General features: G+C 37.6%; 1 protein-coding gene across 2 annotated transcripts; it reads left to right on the top strand.

Annotated features, from left to right (window-relative positions):
* The first annotated feature begins 6,009 nt into the window (after positions 1–6,009).
* LOC123650235 (pancreatic triacylglycerol lipase) lies at positions 6,010–20,544 on the top strand. 2 transcript variants are annotated; one of them, XM_045568835.1, is made up of 13 exons: positions 6,010–6,015; positions 6,152–6,197; positions 7,335–7,489; positions 8,119–8,241; positions 10,167–10,301; positions 12,429–12,540; positions 12,772–12,891; positions 12,983–13,102; positions 13,602–13,720; positions 15,783–15,912; positions 17,023–17,131; positions 17,735–17,899; positions 20,425–20,544. In XM_045568835.1, exons 1-13 carry the CDS (start codon positions 6,013–6,015, stop codon positions 20,486–20,488), a joined length of 1,401 nt encoding a protein of 466 aa, XP_045424791.1. In that variant the 5' UTR covers positions 6,010–6,012; the 3' UTR covers positions 20,489–20,544. The 2 variants fall into 2 exon arrangements, with proteins under 2 accessions (XP_045424791.1, XP_045424792.1); XM_045568836.1 differs by lacking the exon at positions 6,010–6,015 and having other exon boundaries at positions 7,335–7,504.
* The last annotated feature ends 742 nt before the right edge of the window (positions 20,545–21,286 follow it).

Raw genomic sequence — 21,286 nt, 5'->3', positions numbered from 1 at the left:
TGTGTGAAACTGCTGATTATTATAAGCAAGGTCACCCAAGATTCTATTAAATTTTTCAACCTTTTTTTTTCTCCTCTGTACTTAAGTTTGCATAGTTTCTATTGCCATGTCTTCAGTTTTCTGATCTCTTCTATAGTGTGTAATCTTTTATCACATCTATGCTAAATACTTTCTAAGCCTCTCCCTGATTATGTCTGTGTTTTCCTTTACATCTTGAACATACTCATAATAGCTGTTTTAAAGTCTTTGTCTGCTAATTTTATCATATCTATCAGTTCTGAATCTCTTTCTATTGACTGATGAATCATTTTCCTGCTTCTTTCATGCCTAATAATTTGTGTCTGGATGCTGGGCACTAATAATTTAACATTATTCAATACATAATTTTCTTCTATTAAAGACAGGTATAGAAGTAAAATTTTGATGATGTTGTTGTAGGTAGCAGGCAGTTAATTTACTTCCAGATCAGCTTGATGTTTTGAGAGTTGCATTTACACTTTGTTAAGGCAGGTTGGGATTAGCCATTACACTAGGGCCATTTTAGTCCTCCTCCTAAAGCATGACCTATTCGAGGTGTCTATTAAATGCTCTGATCATTCAATAAAATGTCTTATCTTGTTGGACTGAATGTCTCCCAATCATGTGTGTAAGCTCCAGCAGTTGTTCAGATTACAAATTCTCTCAGCAATTGTTCTTTCTCAGGTAGTGGTTATTTAAGCAGCTTCATGGAATCTTACTCTTTGCAGGCTTAACTTAGTATTCATTCAAGGACTCAAGGTGGATTCTTGTGCCAATTTCTGGAGCTTTTCATTTTTATAACTTCCTCTTCTCCAGTGCTCTGCCAGTTCCAACTACTTTGGCCTCCCTGACCTCTGATCTTTGTCTCCTCAGCTCAGTGAGTCTACCTTTCTCTGCTCAGATTCTCCCTCACTATACTAGGGTCCAGAAAATGCCTCCAGACATATAGTTAGAGCAATTAGAGATCTCACCTCATTTGTTTTCCTTGTTCAGTTATTAACTGAATTCAGTTATTACAGTCTTGCACTGCCCATTTGCCAATCTTGGAAAACCATTGCTTCATATGTTTTGTCTAATCTTTTAATTATGTATGGTACAAGAGCAAGTCTGACTAGAAGTGGAAATCTCTCAGTTTATAATTCGTGAAATAGACTTTGCTACTTATCTTACAAGGTTAGTTGTGAAATATACATGCTATGACATCTTCTGGCTTAGCCTTCCCCTCTGTTAGGATCTTTAAATTGTTTTGAATTGTTTGATTCCCAAAACATCTTAATGTGAGGGGGGAAAGTATTTGATACAAATTATTGGTTTAGTCCAATTTTTTTCTTTCTTTTTTTTTTTTTGTTTTCTTTTCTGTTTTGGGCTTTCCTTCCATTTTTCCACTCTCATCACACCTACCAATACCCATGCTGTGTTCTCTGGGTTTGTTGAATCATGCATATAGATCTATTTGCTCTCTATTCCTAATCAGTGGCACCTAGAAAATCTTGTTATTCTATTTTTTAAGTATCCTATAGCCTCCCATTCCAAAACCCTTGAAAGTTTATATTTTGAAAGGAGTTCAGAGTGGCTAGAAAATGGTCCAAATGGGTATACAACAGGATTTACCAGTATATAAACCTTGGATAAGCCAATGAGATCTGATCCAAAGAGAGTAAAGTTGATCTAGAATTGTGCAATCCAATACAGTAGCCACTAGCTCATGTGACCATTGATCATTTGAAATGTGCCTACTGTCACATGTTGAAATAATAATATTTTACATATATTAGATTATAAAATTTTTTAAATTAATTTAATTGGTCTCTTTTTACATTTTAAAATGTGGTTTATATTATATTCCTTTTTTTTCTTTTTTTAAAAATTCTTCCACTTTGTCTACATATATTCCTTTTGAACAGTGCTGATCTAGAAAACACAGGGCATGAGAAGGAAAGCTGGGGTTTTAAGGGTAGTAGCATGATCGGTCTGTTTTTTAGAACTATCTGTCTGGAAGTGTGTAGAAAACATACAAAAGAGGAACAGTGTGAGGGCAAGGAGAGCATTAGAAGACTACTATGATGGCCCAGGAAAGAAATGATTGCTACATTCAGTATCATAAAAGTTGTATTTCTATTTGATAAAATCGTTATTTAATTCATTAGTAGTAGGAAAGCAAAATACAAATAAAACAAAAAAAAAATAGAGTATCCAAAGTGAATTTGTATAAATTTGTTGTGGAAAGCAAATACCCAGTCTTACAAGCATGTATATGGACACATGCTAGCACCTCCTGCTGTGCTCATTCTTTACCATATTTTAGTTCAACGCTAGACTAACATAGCCCGTGAGAACATGGCCTTCTATGGATTGGCACAAACAAGTCATTTGGGGATGGTGGAAAGAACTTGTCCCTCCAGACTTAGCTCTGCTACTTACCAATGGTGTGTTCCTGGGCAGGTTGCTCAAACTCTCTGTGTCTTCTTGTTTTCATGAGAAAAACAGCTAATCCTTCAACAAGTCCAATGGGAGATTAAATTCAAAACCTTAAAAAGTAAGGAAATTTGAATAATTAATGCTATAAAATTGTAAGTATTCTTGTTGTTCCGTTCCACAAGTAAATCATATTCATGTGTAACAGGAGGTTTGACTATGATAGCACTCCCTGGTCCTGAGTGAGCTAGACCCACTCACATTTGGCAGGATGGTTGCTCTGGACCATGTGAAGCAATACACCCAGATCTCCCCAGTATTTTCTACTCGGGGAATTTTGGGATGCTATGGAAAGCACATCCTCCTTCCCTTTGAGGGCCCTGGCAAGAGTCTGAGCTAGATAAGAGGAGGCAGGACAGGCTCTCAGAAGGTTAAGTAAATGAGACCTTGTTTGGCTAACAGGTTGGTCATCTGGCCACACAGGTGCTCCAGGGCCTTTCTTTTTCTCAGCTGGGGTTTGTTATCACAAGGTTGCCAGGATCAGAGCCTAAACTTAAGTTAATATTTAACTCCTCTGCCAATATAACTACTTGATTGGAAGACTTCAAGTTTGGCATTGTTATATCTAAATGTCCAAGGTTTCAGAGTCAAAGTTGAATCAATGTTATCCAATGTTCTGATAAATACAGGGTAGATGGAATTATTTCTCAGTGACAGCCTATCTTGGCTTTCAATGTCATGAGGTATCTAGGTGAGGACTGTCAAGGCTCCATCACCATCAAACAGGCTTATCTGCAAATCTGCAATCCTGAGATATAGGGAGCAACAAAGGCTGGTGGAAAGCAGGGTTTGGGTGGTAGCTCCACTCCACCTCTGGTCTTTGAGAGTGTCCTATGTACCCAGAACATCGAGCTTCTCCAACTTCAGATAAATTGTGTCTGGGGCCCAGATAACATTGGGTGAATTTTCACTAAACCCTTGGTATCATATGGCCTCAGATTGCCTGTGGAACAATAGTCACCACCTAGAACTGAACTGAAAAATGCCCATTAAAGTTAAAATTCTGCTAAAATGAAGTGAAGACTTAAACAGTTGTTATCTATAATTTAAGAAGTGTCAGGAAAGAGGATTTTAAAAACCAAGTATTAAAAAAATCTGTCCAAGTATTAGTATTATGCCTAAGTATCATCTAAATGTCATGGTGAAATTTACAGCCCAGCATTTGGTACCCATACTGTTCATGGAAGTAGGAGAAATAGTATACAATTAATCTCTATTTATTAAGGTAATGCTAACTGCTATACATTCAAATCTCAGGACTTAAAGTAATAGAAGTTTATTTCTTGCTCATGTACAATTTAAAATGGGAGTTTGTGATTGGTGGGTGGCTTTCCTTTATGCAGGGAGCCCAGGCTCCTTCCATCTTGTGGTTCTGCCAGATTCAATACATGGCCTTCAAGGTTTTGTGCTTGTCTGCATCAAGCCACAGAAGAGAAGGGACATGAAGGACCATGTGTGGGTTTTTATGAACAGGACTGTAACTGGGACACATCCATGCATTCATATCTCATTGGCCAGAGTTGGTCACCTGGCCCCATCTCCCTGCAATGGAAGTTATGGAATAGAGTCCAATTCTTTCTCCTGTATGAAGATGCCAGGAAATCTGACACCTACTATGTAAACAGACACTCCTAGATAGCACCTTAGTGATCTGAATGAACAATATGGGTTATAAAATTTTACAACCCAGCTAAAGAGTTCAGTTGAATTGGATTTAGGTGAAGTCATTCATCCAGAGCTGATGTGGTAGACTGCTGATTCTATACCATTCCTTTGTTCATTTTTACAAATTTGAGAATTTGCATTAAAATTTGAATACATTGTAGTTTACAAAATAATTCTCTTTGTTTCATAATGTGGTGACTTTTTATCCTACTTCTTTGAACCATATTAAACAAAGGTTGCCCTAATTGTGGATTAAATTATGTACCATCTAAAATGCCACCTTAGAAATTTTGTGGGAGTTACTTGGTAATTCCCACAAAATGTAAATTCCTCCACAGTGAAGACTTGCTCCCATAGAATAGGACTCTAAAGTCTATATAGCATTACCATACCTAAATGCTATAGAAATGCAAGACTTCAGTTCTGGGAAGCTTCTGGATAGTTTTTTATATTTGCTGTGTTTTTGTTGTTGTTGCTACTGCTGTTTTCTTTTTTCAGTAAAAGAGGCTTCACAGTTCTTTACTGTGAGATTGTGGAGGCAGTTGTTACTATAGCAATTATACAAAATATTAACAAATTGCTTTTCATGCCCATTTCCTCATTTATTTGTTCATTCAATCAACAGGGAAGTGTTGAGGGCCTGATAAGTACCAAGCAGTGGGCTAGATGCTAAGGTGTGATCCAGAGAATTCCAGCCTTCTCTGAGTCTATGACCCATCAATGATGGTGATGGGTCTCAAGAGAGGGAAGCTCTAAGGTAAGGCTTTTTTAGAGGCAATTGCAGAACCAACTTAATCAGGGCTGGAGAAGACTCCCAAAGAGAAGCAGAGACCAAAATATGAAGAATTGGATGGGAATTTGCCATGGCTCCCATCCATGGAGTTCCTTCCTTGTGCTTTCTGCCTTTATTTTGTATTTCCTTTGCCAAAATTTCCTCGTACACAAATAATTTTGTTGCTATTTCTCTGTACCCATAAACTTTGTCAGGGGGCTGAATTATTTTTGACCATTTCTGACCTACAAAGGTGACACCTGCATATCATTCAACCTATATCTGTGAAACTGTCTGGCTAAATGGTCCTGGTCTCTTAAAAATATAATGTCATTGTAGTCTTTAAAATTTATTGTAAGAAATCCATCACACACTAAAAACATCCCAGTTTCCTTCAAACTTTTCTTTCAGAGCATTTTTCCCAAGTTAAATCTTATTTTTCTATCTTATTCGTAATTTCATCTGGTGGTGGAGTCACTGATTTCACCCTTATGCTCTCAGCAGTACTCCTAATTCCTTTTGTTAGCTTGTTTATTCTTTCATCCATGTTATTGTTGAGAAATAAATTAGTTCTATGGACTATCAAAATAAAATATCAGCTGCTTTTTAGGAAAAAATTAACTCTCTAGAAGGCTTGCTTCTGTTTCACTGTTTGTAAGGGTAAGGCAAGGTTATACAAAAACTGCATGAGTTGGTAATACTTCTTGGTATTTGTTTTCAAGACTGCTGTTACATATCTATGAAAACGTTTTAGCTGCACGCGTGCCCACAGACCTACACAGGGAATTATAAACTGGAAAAGGGGCAGGAAGACTAGAACCTTCACTACAAGGAAATTATGGTGATTCTGAGCATTACATACTCACATATCTACCTTTCTCTCATCTTCCCACAAGTACTGTGGGAAACTTTACCTACTCTGTCAACTTTGGTTTACCTATGATTAAAATTAGAAATATATCTTTGGAACTTTCTCTCTTTTCATGCTGTTTTTTCCACGGTGCTGCTCAAAAAGATAAGGTTTGCCTATAAAAGGACCTTTCAGTGCTATCTGGTTGTGTGCGGAACCTGATGGAACTGCCATGGTGAGTCAGGAACACGATTTCCAGGCCCAATTTATCAGAATCTTCCCATTTTCCCCTAGAGGTCTAAATGAACTTGAATTATGCCAGTCTTTTAAAAAACTAAGCCAGACTCAATCATGTTTCTGACTTTGTATAGATGCTGCTACTCTGGACACTTTCACTTCTGCTGGGAGCAGTGGCAGGTAAGAAAACATATTTATGTGGAGCTGGGAGAGATTCATGGCCCAATCCTTTCAAGAAGGACTGTGACAGCTAAATTTAAGCAACTATGAGGACAAGGGCTAAAGCGAGGGAGCTGCATGATAAGGAGCATAGGTGCTTGGAGTAGCGTTGCCAGATCAAATCTAAGATTCTCACTTAAATTTGAATTTCAGATAAACAACAAATATTTCCTACAATGAATACGTGACATATTGTTTATCTGAAATTCAAATTTAACTTCTGTTTTTATTTGGCAAACTTAGCCCCCCTAGCTTGGGGTCAAGTTAGGAGTTTGAACCTTGGTTCTACCACCTACAACTGCATCACCCTGAGCAAAATCCTTAACTCCTTGGTGCTTCAGTATCTTCCTCTGTGAAATGGGGATAATTATATTATTATTATTGTGAAATCTCTCATAGGATTATTATGAGAATTAGGTAAGATAAGTAAACCATCTTGCCCAGCACCTGGCACAATAAGACTTCAAGAAACACTGCCCCCATAACAGCTACTACTGTTACTCCTACCATTTATATAGTTTATCCTCCTCAAATAGAAGAGAGAACCCTCCCTTTAAGTTGTCCCCATATGGGGTAACATTCAAGCCTAGAGTTGTGTCAAACCCTGGATTTGTTTGTTTGATTTTCTGTAAGCAGCTTTTTCGCCACAGGAATGGTGATGTCTTTCATATACAGTTCTAGCCTTTCCATGAAACTTAAGCTCTCCACTCGAAGCCCAAAGCCAGTGGTGGCTATAAGAAATTGAGATCCTCACTCCCTCATCAAGGCCTGGGGACACACAGCTGCTCCTTTCTGGGGCACCAATGGCCCAAGGAAGACATCTGAGTTTAGAGGCTAAAACGAGTCCCAGGTGGAGACCGGGCAGAGACACAGGGGGAGTAAGGTGATCCTATGTGGCAGAAATGAGGAACAATAGCCTGTCTGTAACAGTGGTGCTGTCTTTTGAAGCTCTTTGTAAGTGTGTGACTAGGAGGATTTTTCAGAAAGAAGAGTAAAATCTGCCAATGAATGAGATTAAATCCTATTTGGCAGAGAGTCTATTAAAAAGAGCTTTCTGGTTTAAACTAATACCCTTGAAACTCTTCTGGGGCATTGCAGGAAAAGAAGTTTGCTACCCAAGACTTGGCTGCTTCAGCGATGATTCCCCATGGGCAGGAATTGTCCAAAGACCCCTCCACATATTGCCGTGGGCTCCAGAAGATGTCAACACCCGCTTCCTCCTATACACTAATGAAAACCCAGACAACTTCCAAGTAAGAACACTCATTGTTTTCAGGACTAAGTTCTATCTGTTTTATGTACTAAGGATACTGAATACTCAAGTCTTCTAAGGAGAACAAATCAGAATGGAATTTGCATCATTGTAGACTTTCAGGACAGTGAGCTTAAGTATTATTTTATGTAAGTTGTTTCTAAAAGGTCCATTAACTTCATATTATTATTGTCCTATTGCCATGGCACCATTTAATAAATATTCTAAATATGGGGAGATATATATATATAAATAATATATAAACTCTTCCAATATTATATATATGAAATCTCCCAAGATTATATTTATATGTATCTCTATATCAGAAATACATATATATGTAGATACAAACACACACACACACAGAGCCTTCCACTGTGTGAAGACAAGATCTTTACCACCAAGATTACAGCAGACATACAATCCCAAATTGAACAACTGCAAACATGTGATGACTGGCAAATAGTAACATGATAAAGATTATGGATAGCGTGGTTGTAACGGAAGGATCCTTACTCACAAGGATCCTAATCTCAGCAATCTTTTCCTACTTACCACCTCCCCCCATGTACACAAGGTTCTACTGTATACCATAAGAAATAATATGAAACATTTTTCTGTCCAAAATAGGAAATTGTTGCAGATCCATCAATTATCAGTGATTCCAATTTCAAAACAGACAGAAAAACCCGCTTTATTATTCATGGATTCATAGACAAGGGAGAAGAAGACTGGCTGGTCAATATATGCAAGGTGAGAAATGGTAATCTGGCAAGGAAAGGTTGTTTCCAGAGTGAAAATTAACAACCTCTAAGGCACTGGTCATAACCAATGCAGACACATGCTGGCCACCACAGCACTGGAGGATCCTCTGACCCCTGCTGGTCTTGAGGTTCCTAGAGGAGGTCCCAGAGGTGGTGGCGGGATGAGGGGCCCTGGGATGGTCAGGGGAGCTAGGTTGGCAGGCATTTGGTGGTTCCAGTCAGTGGTTATTTAATAACTAATACACAGATATTTCAAAATATTAGCAACAGATACTGCCATACCAAGGCATGCCAGCTGGTCATAAGCCCCTGGTTTTTTCATTACCTTCTAACTTCCATGTGAAGAGCTAAGCAATCTCATTTTGCCTGAACTAATTCTTTTTTCCTCTGATTTCCACTTGCTACTTTTTGATCTCCTTTGGTAGCAATATCTAGGAAAACTGTGTAGATTTTCATTTCTGGCTTCTGTTATTTCAACACCAGTCATCCTATTTTCTTTAATTTGCCTTTGGCTAGGTGCCCTTTGATAATGAAGAACTAAAAGACAAAATCAAATGCTAGTAACTGCTAGTTATTATTTCATCTATTTGTGTGTTTATTCAGGTATTCATCAAATTTCTTTGGCCATCTGTGGCACAAAGGGGTAGCCATTTCCTCAGAGGTTATCAATAAAAAAGGCACAAAGGTCCTCCTAAACCCATTCAATTTCAGGCCCGTCTATGGCTCAAACAAACAGCTGAATGAGTCAACTGCAGAGCATATCCATTGGTCCTGAAGAGAGATAAACACACTAGAGTCCATTCTCTTCACAAGTTTAAAAATAAGCAGTAAAACCACAACTGTCCTCCAAAATAATTTAAAGCTGATGATTACTGGGGGGAGGGTAATAATAAATTTCTACACAACAGTGAAGAAAAAATGTGATTTTTAGTTCAAAAGGAATATATCTTTGTTAGATATGTGTACAAAATTTGCTTCCAAGATCCTGGAAGCATTTGTGCTCTTCTTTTACTTGGCTTGGCTTTGACAAAACTGCTGCATTAAGATGGAGAAACAAGCAGATTAAACTAGAAGGATAAAGGTCCTAGATTCCAGTCCTGGCTTTCTCCTTAGCTGACTATGACATTAGCCAACCCTTTCCCTTCTTCGGATTTTTCCTTTGGTAAAATGAAGGAGATGAAGATGATTTCTAAGATTTCTTCATTATTCTCCATTTCTTTCTGGAGAAAGGTGGGGATTTGTTTAAACACTCATTCAAACAAACAAAATTCCTACCAGAACTAACATTCATAAAACCCCCATCAAACAGGGTTTCCAGTAGTTATCTGGTACAGTATATTTTCATGTGAAATAACTCCTCAGTGATATACAACAGGTTCATCCAAAAAGTTTGATTATTCTTTCTATCATGGAAAAGCTTACTGCTTTCAATATATTCATTTAAGTGGTCCTAACATAGCCTTTCCTGCATTCAGCAAATATTTGTTGAGCACCTACTATGTTCCACAAACTAAACACTGAGGATATAGCAGAGAACAAGACAGGCAATATCTTTGGGTGCATCCTAGTAAGGGACAATGTAGTCTTATTACATTTAGGATGACCTAATGAACAACCCATTGTACCACATTTTATACACTTTATCTCAAATTAAATGTTTATGTATCTGTTTCATTAGAAATCCCAAGATTCCAGTTCCCACTACAGCCAAACCTCTAGCTTGGAGCCAATGTTAAACTTTGGAGGGATTTCATATGCATAACAGACCAGAAGTTCTGTTTATTGCTTTGAGGTTAAAAGTGACATGATGTTGTGCAGGTCAAGGAGGGAATAGATCTTTGTCTTCGAATGTGTTAATTAGTAATTGATAAAGATCCTATATTATTTACCTATTTATTGTGTCTCTTCCATCAGAAATTGTTCGAGGTGGAAAGTGTGAACTGTTTCTGTGTGGACTGGAAAAGTGGCTCCCGAACTGGATACATACAGGCCTCACAGAACATCCGCATTGTGGGAGCAGAAGTGGCTTATTTTGTTGAAGTTCTTCAGGTAACTACCCCTGGGTTGCATAAAAACCCATACACACTGCTCTTTGGATTCTCTTTCTAAAACAAAAGCTGTAGGTATGATCCTTTATAAAGACATTTCACTACTAAGACTTGGCTTTCCCCTGGGTTGAAAAGAAAAGTGCAAAAAAAAAAAAAATCTGGTTTTGGGCATTATTAACAACCCTAGTTATGTCAATATGCTAGTTTTTTTTTTTAAATTAACTTATTCAAGCAACTGGGTAGTTTGTTTCTACTGAACTCAACCAGTATTTGTTTTAATTTTACCAGTTATTACTAAGTTGACATGACAATGTCAACCTCAAGATTAAACTAGTTTGTTTTTATTTTTGTTTTTTGAAGAGAAGCACAATGATATTAACCTAAACTGATTTGGTTATCAAAAAACACAGAAAATATTGTACTTGAATGGTCTTAAGTAATTGCCTTCATTATTATTTTCTAATCCAAATACTTGCTTCATCATCTCTGAGTAACAACTCTTCATGTCCATGTTCTCTCTACATAGTAGGGTAGAGGGTTCTCTCTATATAGTAGAAAAACAAAATAGATCTCCTTCCACCAATTTAAAAGTTAAGCCCATTTTCATTTTTCATTATAACTGTGGGAAAAAAAAAAAGTCATTTTCTTTCATGGGACACAGTGCCTTTTTAAAATTCAAGTTTTTGGAGGTTCCCCTTCTGTGCCCTTCTTGAATTCTGCAAATATAGTCACGTACCACATAACAACGTTTAGGCCAATGACAGGTTGCATATATGATGGTGGTTCCATAAGACTATAATGTAGCTAAAAAAATTCCTGTGGCCTAGTGACATCACAGCGTTTGTGATGTTGAGCACAATGTATTACTGACATGTTTATGGTGATGCCGGTGTAAACAAACCTATTCTGCTGCTAGTCATATAAAAATATAGCATATTCAATTATGTACAGTATATAGTACTTGATAATGACAGTAAGTGAATATGTTACTGGTTTATATATTTACTAGACTAACTTTGTAATCATTATCTTAGAGTGTACTCCTTCTACTTGTTTAAAAAAAGTTAATTGTAAAACAGCCTCAGGCAGGTCCTTCAGGAGGTGTTGCAGAAGAAGGCATTGTTATCACAGAGGACAGCTCCATGTGCATTATTGCCCCTGAAGACCTTCCAATGGGACAAGGTGTGGAGGTGGAAAACAGTGATGTTTATGATCCTCACCCTGTGAGGGCCTAGGCTAATGTGTGTATTTATGTCTTAGTTTTAATAAAAAGGTTTAAAAAGTAAAAAAATAAAAAAATTTAATATAAAAAAGCTTACAGATGAAGTATATAAAAAAAGAAAATATTTTTGTACAGGTTTACTAATGTGTTTCTTTTAAGCTAAGTGTTATTATAAAAAAAGCCAAAAGGTTAAAAATGTTAAGAAATTTTATAAAAGTTATAGTAAGCTAAGGTTAATATATTATTGAAGAAAAAATATTTTTTATAAATTTATTGTAGTCTAAGTGTACAGTGTTTATAAAGTCTACAGTAGTGCACAGTAATGTCCTGGGCCTTCATATTCACTCACCATCACTCACTGCCTTACCCAGAGCAACTTCCTGTTCTGCAAACTCCATTCATGTTAAGTACCATATGCGGCTGTACCACTTTTTATCTTTTATAAGTGTATTTTTACTGTACCTGTTCTGTGTTTAGATATGCTTAGACAGACAACTATTTACCATTGTGTTCCAGTTGCCTACTGGAACCACTGGATGCATCACAGGTTGGTCCAAACAGTGAAAGCTGGCAGGCATGGTGGTGTGCACGTAGTCCCAGCTACTCAGGAAGCTGAGTCAGGAAAATAATTTGAGCCCAGAAGTTCAAGGCCAGTCTGGGCAACATAGTGAGACCCTGTATTCAGTACAGTCACATGCTGTACAAGCTTATAGCCTCAGAGCAATAGGCTATACCATATAGCCTAGGTGTGTAGAAGGCTATACCATCTAGGTTGTGTAAGTTCACTCTATCATGTTCACAAAACAATAAAATTGCCTAAGGACAAATTTCTTAGAATGTATCCCTGTCATTAAGTGATGCATGACTATTCTTGAAAACATTCTAAAGAGGTCCTCTTTCCAACAGTCGTCATTGGAATACTCACCTTCCAACGTCCACGTCATTGGCCACAGCCTGGGGGCCCATGCTGCTGGGGAGGCCGGAAGGAGGACCAATGGGACCATTGGACGCATCACAGGTTGGTCAAAACAGTGAAAGCTGCCAGGCATGGTGGTGTGCATGTAGTCCCAGCTACTCAGGAGGCTTAGGCAGAAGGATCATGTGAGCCCAGGAGATGGAGGCCAGTCTCTGTTTCCAGGCATAACGTGATTACAGCCAATACGTACACTCGGGACTGTAACTGTAATGAAGAAAAGTGATTGTATATAAACACTGACAGATAATTAATGACACATCCTATTTACTTTAGGGTTGGATCCAGCCGAACCTTGCTTTGAGGGCACACCTGAGTTAGTCCGACTGGACCCCAGTGATGCCCAGTTTGTGGATGTAATTCACACGGATGCTGCTCCCATAATCCCCAATCTGGGTGAGTTCCTCAACTGTCCTCCTAGAGGGTTTCATAGTGTCTTGAGTCTAAACATTAACATAAGCCTTCTTTTATTTTAAAAATTCTTCAGGTTTTGGAATGAGCCAAACTGTGGGCCACCTAGATTTCTTTCCGAATGGAGGAATAGAAATGCCCGGGTGTCAGAAGAACATTCTCTCTCAGATTGTTGACATAGATGGGATCTGGGAAGGTAAAATTATTATGAGTACAAAGATATTTTCTTGGGAGAAAGTTTGTGTTTGGTTTTACTAAACTTACTAAATACTTTGGAATTGTATGGTTCTCAGATTTTATATAACAAAAGACTTTTAAGTGTATCCGTCAGACGTAGGTTTTCATTGGGAGAAATGGGCATGAGGAGACTGGGATAGAAAGCGTATTTGCAGTCAACTTTCCAAGAATCCAATTCAGGGAATATCTTCCTAAGTTACACCAATATCTATGTGGACCACTCTTTTCCTTGTAAAGTTATTTTTCATTTCATTTAGCTATAATGCTACCTATTCGAGTCTTAAAGAGTCCTTCTGATTGTATTGCAAATCATAAATATACTTCATAATTTACTCTGTGACCTGTGTGAGTTCACACTAATTAGAGAAACTATTCAACAACTATATTCTGATCATGACATTAACTTGGAAAAATAAAGTCTATTATTGATGTATAATCAATCATGTCTGATTTCAAAGGAACTCGTGACTTTGTAGCCTGTAATCACTTAAGAAGCTACAAGTATTATGCTGACAGCATCGACAACCCTGATGGCTTTGCTGGATTCTCTTGTTCCGCTTATAGTGTTTTCACTGCAGTAAGTAAACTCCACCTTCCACTTAAAGAATTTTGTGGCTGTCACTTCTCATGACTGGTGTGATTCCCTGTACATGACATCATTCAATGAATGGTTTATACTTTCCTACTTATATATACCTTTAATCGTAGAGATGTGTTTTATTAATAATAGTGATAAATTTGAGGACATCAGAGAAATGGGCTTGTATGTGGAAATGTCCCATGTCTACTTTCACCTCTATCATTTCTGTACACATCAGGTAAGTGTTCAAACTTGTTTTAGAAATAATCCTAAATAAACAAATAAAAAATAGTCTATGGAAATCTGAGCTATGTCTATAGGATGCCGATGAATATGGAAAAAAATTTAAGTGCTGAACCTTTAAACTATATAAGTACGGACATGTGGATATTTTCATGCAATCTCATAATTGTCAAGATTTTTTTGAGTTTTCATCTTATTTGGTATCTTCTTGATATTTCAGTTGGGTTCTTACATGTGATTCCAAGTATGACATATCTATTGTCTATTGTTTTTTATAAAATTGGCTTTTCTTTTCACCATAAATTATTCAAATCAAAATTTGAAACCAATGCCATTTAATGAAGAAAATTTTCAGTAACAAATGTGCCAGGTAAAGTTATAACTACCAAGGAGATACACCTTAGTGAGTAAGAGAGAGCACCTGAATCCTGGTTTCACCACTAAATAGCTGAATGATCTTAGGCAAAACGCTTCTCTAAGGAAGTTTTATCGCCTACATATATAAATAAAAATGGTAGACTCAACATATTTGGTGGGAGGACTTAATGAAAACAGATATGTTAATTGCTTAGCCCAGAGCCAAAAATATAATAATTAGCATTCAACAAATGTTAACTATTATGGGAGAGAGGGTACAAATTTTATTCACACTATTGCTTGCATACAAGTTAAAACAGAAGCCCCCTGCTCTTTCTTTGTTTTAACTTTATTTTTATCTTCTTCCCTGATACCCAACACTATGTAATGAGAAAAAAAAAATAAAGAAACAAACTAAAAACCTTTAGGTCTCATCCAGTTAAAACTTAGACTGATTCAATAATACACAGTTCTCTTAAGTGATACTCAGCACGTTTATAAGAAAATAGGGCTGGGCGCGGTAACTCATGCCTGTAATCCCAGCACTTTAGGAGGCCAAGGAAGTAGGATTGCTTGAGGCCAGGAGTTCGAGACCAGCCTGGGCACCATAGTGACATCCCAGCTCTACAAGAAAAGAAAAAATGAAAAAAAAAGTCTCAGTCTTGCAGATTTCTCCCCCTTTGGAACTTCTAGCTTCTCTCCAAGCCAGTCCTAGGGCCAGGTGATCTTGCTGATGATGGTCCGTGTGTGTTCAGAAGAGGGACCAACTTGGGGGTCCATTCACCCAGGGTCTGATGGAAGCTTTGAACTCTAGGCAGTATCCCTTCTGTCTTATTGATGGGCACACTGCTGGCATTTAGCGATGAGGTCTGGGGCTCAGCTACTCTTCTGGCTCCAGCAATGCCCTCAGAGAACTTTGGCCATTTCTTCCTGCCTGGTCCCCCTGGCTTTTGTTCAATGCAACTCCTGAGACTGTGCCGAGCCTATCATCAGATCCACTGACCCAGGAGTGCACACTTGCCTGGACTGTGGAGTAGCCTCACCCTTCACAGTGGGAATTGCGATGCTTGTCCTGCCAACTCTGCTCCTCCCTATCCATCTCTTCTTCCCACACTTCCTTGGTCCAGAAAAAGAGGACATTTTCCTGTTATATCTGTCTCCTCCAGACATCATCCTCAAGGTTAAACCACAGGCCAACTGGAGCATTTTCTCTCTATACTGGGAGAATTCTGGGATCTGAATCCCTCAGGTCTTAATACGCTAAATGTGAGCTAAAGGAATTATTGGAAAAAGCCTGACATTTGAGCCTATTTTCCTCCTAATAAATCCTATTTTGCATATCCCTTTTACTACCAGAACAGAATTGGCTGTAGATATTTGAATTGCAACATGTAGGGGGGGAAACAGTGCATTCTTAAAAGACGGGCATCCTCATTCATCCTTTGTTTGTTTTCACTAGAACAAGTGCTTCCCCTGTCCAAGTGGAGGCTGCCCACAGATGGGCCATTATGCTGATAGATTTCATGGGAAAACAAATGAAGTGGGCCAGAAATTTTATCTAAACACTGGTGCTGCCAGTAATTTTGCCCGTAAGTTTCTATTTTCTTTACTTTATATTCTGAATGCTATGTATTTTATCATGTCCACTGAAAATGTATGAAATTGCTTTTCTATATAAAAGCTTTAAACACTCCTCCCCAATGTGAAAAAATGCTCAATGCTAGGCTCAAGGTAATCATGGCTAATTAGGGTGGCAGAACAGAGTTTGGAGCCTGAACTCTTAATGATATAAAAATAAAATTAATTATATTTGATCCTGATGCTGAATTCAGAAGTCTTCCTCAGCTCCAGCCTCTTTGTAGTCAGTCAAAAGATTTCACTGGGCAAAATTCTGAGGTTTTTTACAAGCAGAAAGTTATGCAGGAGAAAGAGATGACAGAGGTTGTGGGAATGGAAAGAAGTTGGCAGATTCAAGAGCTATGTAGGATTGTAGATTCTATGGGTGATGGGAATTAGATGTAGAAATGGTGAAGGATGGGACAGGCTCCAGGTTTCTTTTCTGGGTAATAAAGAAACAAAACTACTGGGATAGAAGTTAATGGTTTAACCATATAGTAGAGCTAAAGACAAATTGTATCCCCTATCCAATTTGCCCAGACTACCTCTAAATGGCAAAAATTGGTAGTTCACTATTGGCTAGTACCAAGGGAACATTCTTTTGGTTTTCAATAATTAATATATTTCCAATGGCCAAAAAAAGTTGAATTATAGAATTTTTAAAATAACTGTAGACTAAACAAAAAGATTACATTAGTCTAAAATTTGGTCATCTATAAAAATAAACTGAAGAAAATATCACCCACTACTATTTTAACACTACCTTTTAATATAAAGTTCTTGTAACGTTCATGAATAAACTGTTAGGTTGAGAATTGGAAGCAAAAGGTATTACTTAGTCCCTTGGCTTGAAAAAAATCATCTATTAACTTTGGAAAAATTCTGCACAGCCCCCACTACCCAATGTCTATCCCCTGAATGTTTAGATAAAGGAATACGGAATATCTATGACTATTTTATTTGAAAAATTACCAACATAATATATAAATTATTCAAAATTCAGCAATAGTGGGATCCAAATTATCCTGTTTTCAGTGACCTCCTCCACAAGGTGACATTTTGCAAATTTTGTCCCCTTGCAGGTTGGAGGTATAAGGTAACTGTCACACTGTCTGGAAGAAAGGTTACAGGACACGTGCTGGTTTCTTTGTTTGGAAATAAAGGAAACTCTAAGCAGTATGAAATTTTCAAGTGAGTAATATATCACTCTAAGCTTCTTCAATGTTGGAATACTGTGTAGGTATAACATATGTTATCAGCATAAGGGTTTGTTTATTCATTACTGTATGGGAGTCAAGTACTGTTATGTATAATAAAAAGGAAGAAATTTTGTCACACTTGCATCTTAATACTATTCAAAATTCGGTTTCTGATTTTTTTCATCCTATTTCCTGAGAAAACTATTAATGTTTACATTGATGCCTAGCATCTGACTTATAGTCAGTAACTAGTTATTCTGCCCACAAAACAGATGGTAAAAAATAATATAATGATGTTATCATCTGTTAAATTGGAAGGATTGCGACTAAACGTGTTTGAAGTTTGATTAACATAAAGGTGACTTTAAAGTAATATGAGTCATTGATGGCAAATGGACTAGCTCTGAGTTAACATACATGTCTGAATTTATTTAATACATTGGAATGACAAATGCAGCACCAATCAACTTAGCTAGAGATGCAGTGTAAGCTGATTTTAGAAATACATATGTGTATATGAGATTATATGTATGTTTATTTATATGTATGTTTAAATATGCTCATGTATGTTTTTGTTAACTTCTCTACTCCTAAGGGGCTCTCTCAAACCAGAGAGTACTCATTCCAATGAGTTTGACGCAGATGTGGAGGTTGGGGACTTGCAGAAGGTTAAATTTATTTGGTATAACAACGTGATCAACCCAACTCTACCCAGAGTGGGAGCATCCAAGATCACAGTGGAAACAAATGATGGAAAACTGTAAGTAATGAAAATCCAGAGGGATTTTGCTACTAAAAGTCTACTTTAAGTTAAACCTCTGATGGTGGCTCACCCACTGCCCAGTCACAGTTGCTTCCCCAATGCCTTTTGTTCCTTTAGGAGAAAGTGCAGAACTTCAGGAAAACACCTTTCACAGATTTGTAGATAAATGTTGTGCTGTCTGATACAAATTAAGTGTTAGAGTGAGAACCTGGCTTCATGATCCTAAGGTGAAAAGAATGTTTCATTTGGCAGCTGGGCCCTGTGCTACGTGTGTGCCTAATGTGTCTATCTTCCCCAAACTTCTTGAGCTACCAAATTGTCACTTAATTTGTCAGGAACACATTTAATTTATGAAAGAACAGAAATAGGCTGTTCTGTGTCATTGGTTTTCTTTCAGTGACACAGAATACAAAGGTCCAGGAGGTCAATCCTTAGTTCTAACTAGGACTGAAGTGTGTGGGAGCCAAAGGATGTTTATTATGGGGAACTACCAGAAAAGTGAACTAAGGATAATCACAGTAATTAATACCAATATTAGCCCAAGCATGTTTGAGTATTAATCCAAATTCTAAGGCAAGTACTGTGCTGCTTCTGTCTTCATGTCATTTGGTCCTCACTTTAAATAAAAAACACAAATAAATTTCACAAGATGAAAGAACTGAAAAAGATATACGGTTAGTCATTAGAAAAATGCAAATCAATACTAGAATGAGATACCACCATAAACCTATTTCAATGGCTAAAATTGAGAAAAATTAAGAAGATTGACAATATCAAGTACTGTTGAGGATACGAAGAATCTTGAACTCCCCTACAGTGCTGATGAGAATATAAAATGTTACAACCAGTTTGGAAAGCAGTTTGGCAGTTTCTTAAAAAGCCAGACATACTCATGCCTATAATCCCAGCACTTTGGGAAGCTGAGATGGGAGGATCATTTGAGGCAAGGAGTTAGAGACCAGCCTGGGCAACAGTGAGACCCCATCTCTACAAAAAAATTAGCCAGGTGTGGTGGCACAGAGCTGTAGTCATAGCTACTTGGGAGGCTGAAGCAGGAAGATCAGCTTGAGCCCAGGAGTAGAAGGTTTCAGTGAGCTATGGTCATGACTGTTGCCTGGGCAACAGAGTAAGACCCTGTCTCAAAAAATAAAAAATTAAAAAAACAGACATACACCTACCTATTATTTGATTCAACCATTTCACTCTTAGACATTTACCAAAAAGTTAAGAAAACATATGTACATACAAAGTTATATACTGAATAGTCATAACAGCTTTTATTTTAATAGCCAAGAACTGGAAACAACCCAAATGTCCACCAATAGGGGAATGGATAAACAAACTGTGGTGTATCCACACAACTGAATACTACTCAGTAGCACAAGAAATGACTAGTGATATATGCAGCAACATGGATGAATCTCAAAATAATTATACTGAATATGGAAACTAGACAAAAGAGGTTAGACCTTAGATTCCATTCATATAAAACTCTAAACAATTCAAACTACTCGGTAGTGTCAGCAGACCAGTGATTGCCTGGGGGAAAGAAGATTGGAGAGGTGGGAAGAAGGAATTACAAAGGTGCAGGAAGAAAATCTGGGGGTGATAGATATGTCTACAATCTTGACTTTGGTGATGGTTTCAGAGGTGTATGTGTGTTGTGTGTGTGAGAAAAGTTAGTACTTTAGATATGTACAGTTTATTCTAGGTAAATTAAAGCTCAATAAAGCTGTTAAAATAAAAATATATACTCTATGAGGAAGGTATTTTTATTATCCTGATTTTAAGATAATTAAATGAAGGTACTATGCCAGAAGTTCTGTGCAGGAAGTTTTACTCCAGCAAGTTCTTTACTACTACAAAACAAATTCAGTTCAATTTTAATAATATATAGAGACTGGGTGGCCTTCATTTCTTGAGTCTTTTATTGATATTGGTATTAATTTTCAATTTCCTATTTGCGATGCTGCCAGTCATCAGAACACATGGAGGAAGTGAACACGAAAGGGAAAAAAGCATTTTCTGAGCACGTTTTGTGTTTCAGCTGCTTTATGTATGCTAAAATATTTTACTAAAGAAAACTATCTCCAAAGCATCCTAAGTATTATTCAATCTTAATGAGAAAAACTAGTCAATTATTTTCAAATATTGAATTAAAATAAGAATTGTTAGCCAACTTAACAATAGCACCTTGGAATTTTTTATCAGTTTCCATTCTAGTGACCCTGCTCTTCCTCACTTGCGTTGGTAGACATGTGCAAAGTGTTTGGTAACAGCCCTTCCTGATCTTTGGGGTGTCTGTTGACAGCTCCTCTGTCAACTATTCTAAAAGCATAAAACAAAATTGAAAATGAGAATTCAGCTCTTTTAACAAAAGAGGTCTTCCCTCAGCCATTGTCCAACCTCAGACACAGGGTGTGCCCTTGCTCAGACTGAGGTGGGAGCAGAGACTCTTCTCATGCTCAAGACTCCAGATGTGTGCCAGGAAGAGGTGACTTTTTATTGTTTTTGCTCCACAGGTTCAACTTCTGTAGTCTAGAAACTGTGAGGGAGGAAGTTCTGCTCACCCTCACTCCATGTTAGGAGGCTGCTGTCATTTGACCACTGAGTCTTACTGCCAATAAAATCTAATGGTAATGAAATGCATTCCTTTCTTTTATCATCATTGTCCAATATCCAATAAATCTTTTGTATATGTTGATAAAAATCTAAAATTTGGAGTTGTCTGTAGAATCACAAATGATTGTTGAATTTTGCTACAAATCTGAGCTTGGAAATATGATTTACCTGATACTGTCATCATGTCCATAATTAATATTGTTGATGTCATTCTGATCACTTAAGCAGACGTCCAGGTCCAAAATGATACCCTCTTGGTAGGCCCATGAACAAAGTACCAAAAATTGCTGCTTTTTCCATCATCTTTAAGTTCTGTGTCTACTCCTAACCAGATATTGCAGGAGAGATGAAAAACAAGGAGATGAGGACTGAATAGGTCCAAAGCTTCCAAACTGGTCTTCCTCCTCCCAGTGGGGTCCTCCAGACCCATCATGTCTCTTCAATGTCTTTGATCTTTCCAAAGCACAACTCAAACAAACATTTTCCCAGTGGTCCCTGAGACAGAATCCACCATCCTTAGTGAGCCTTGCCAGGTCCCTCTTGGTCTGGTTGTCACCTTGGACTCTAGCCTCATCTCTCACCATGCTCCTTCTAGAGCTCTACAGTCTGGCCTCTCTCCCAAGAGGGCCCTGATTTCTGATGCTGCTGGATGCTGACACAAACTCTTCCTCTTCCTGGGATGATCTTTTCCCTGTCTTCCTATCTGTGTAACTCTTATTCATTCTTAAATCTCTGTGTAGACATCAATTCTTCCAGGAAGTC

The sequence above is a fragment of the Lemur catta genome, chromosome 14 (assembly GCF_020740605.2).
Source record: "Lemur catta isolate mLemCat1 chromosome 14, mLemCat1.pri, whole genome shotgun sequence".
NCBI lineage: Eukaryota > Metazoa > Chordata > Mammalia > Primates > Lemuridae > Lemur > Lemur catta.
Note: the sequence above shows the minus strand (reverse complement) of the source record. Positions and strands in the feature narration are given on the sequence as shown.

Bases quoted from the DNA above. Each gene is read 5' to 3' on its own strand.
- LOC123650235 (XM_045568836.1), top strand. From the start codon at position 6,152: ATGCTGCTACTCTGGACACTTTCACTTCTGCTGGGAGCAGTGGCAG. The intron at 10,302-12,428 runs GTAACTACCCCT...TCTTTCCAACAG, and splicing joins ATTTTGTTGAAGTTCTTCAG to TCGTCATTGGAATACTCACC. The intron at 12,541-12,771 runs GTTGGTCAAAAC...TATTTACTTTAG, and splicing joins GACCATTGGACGCATCACAG to GGTTGGATCCAGCCGAACCT.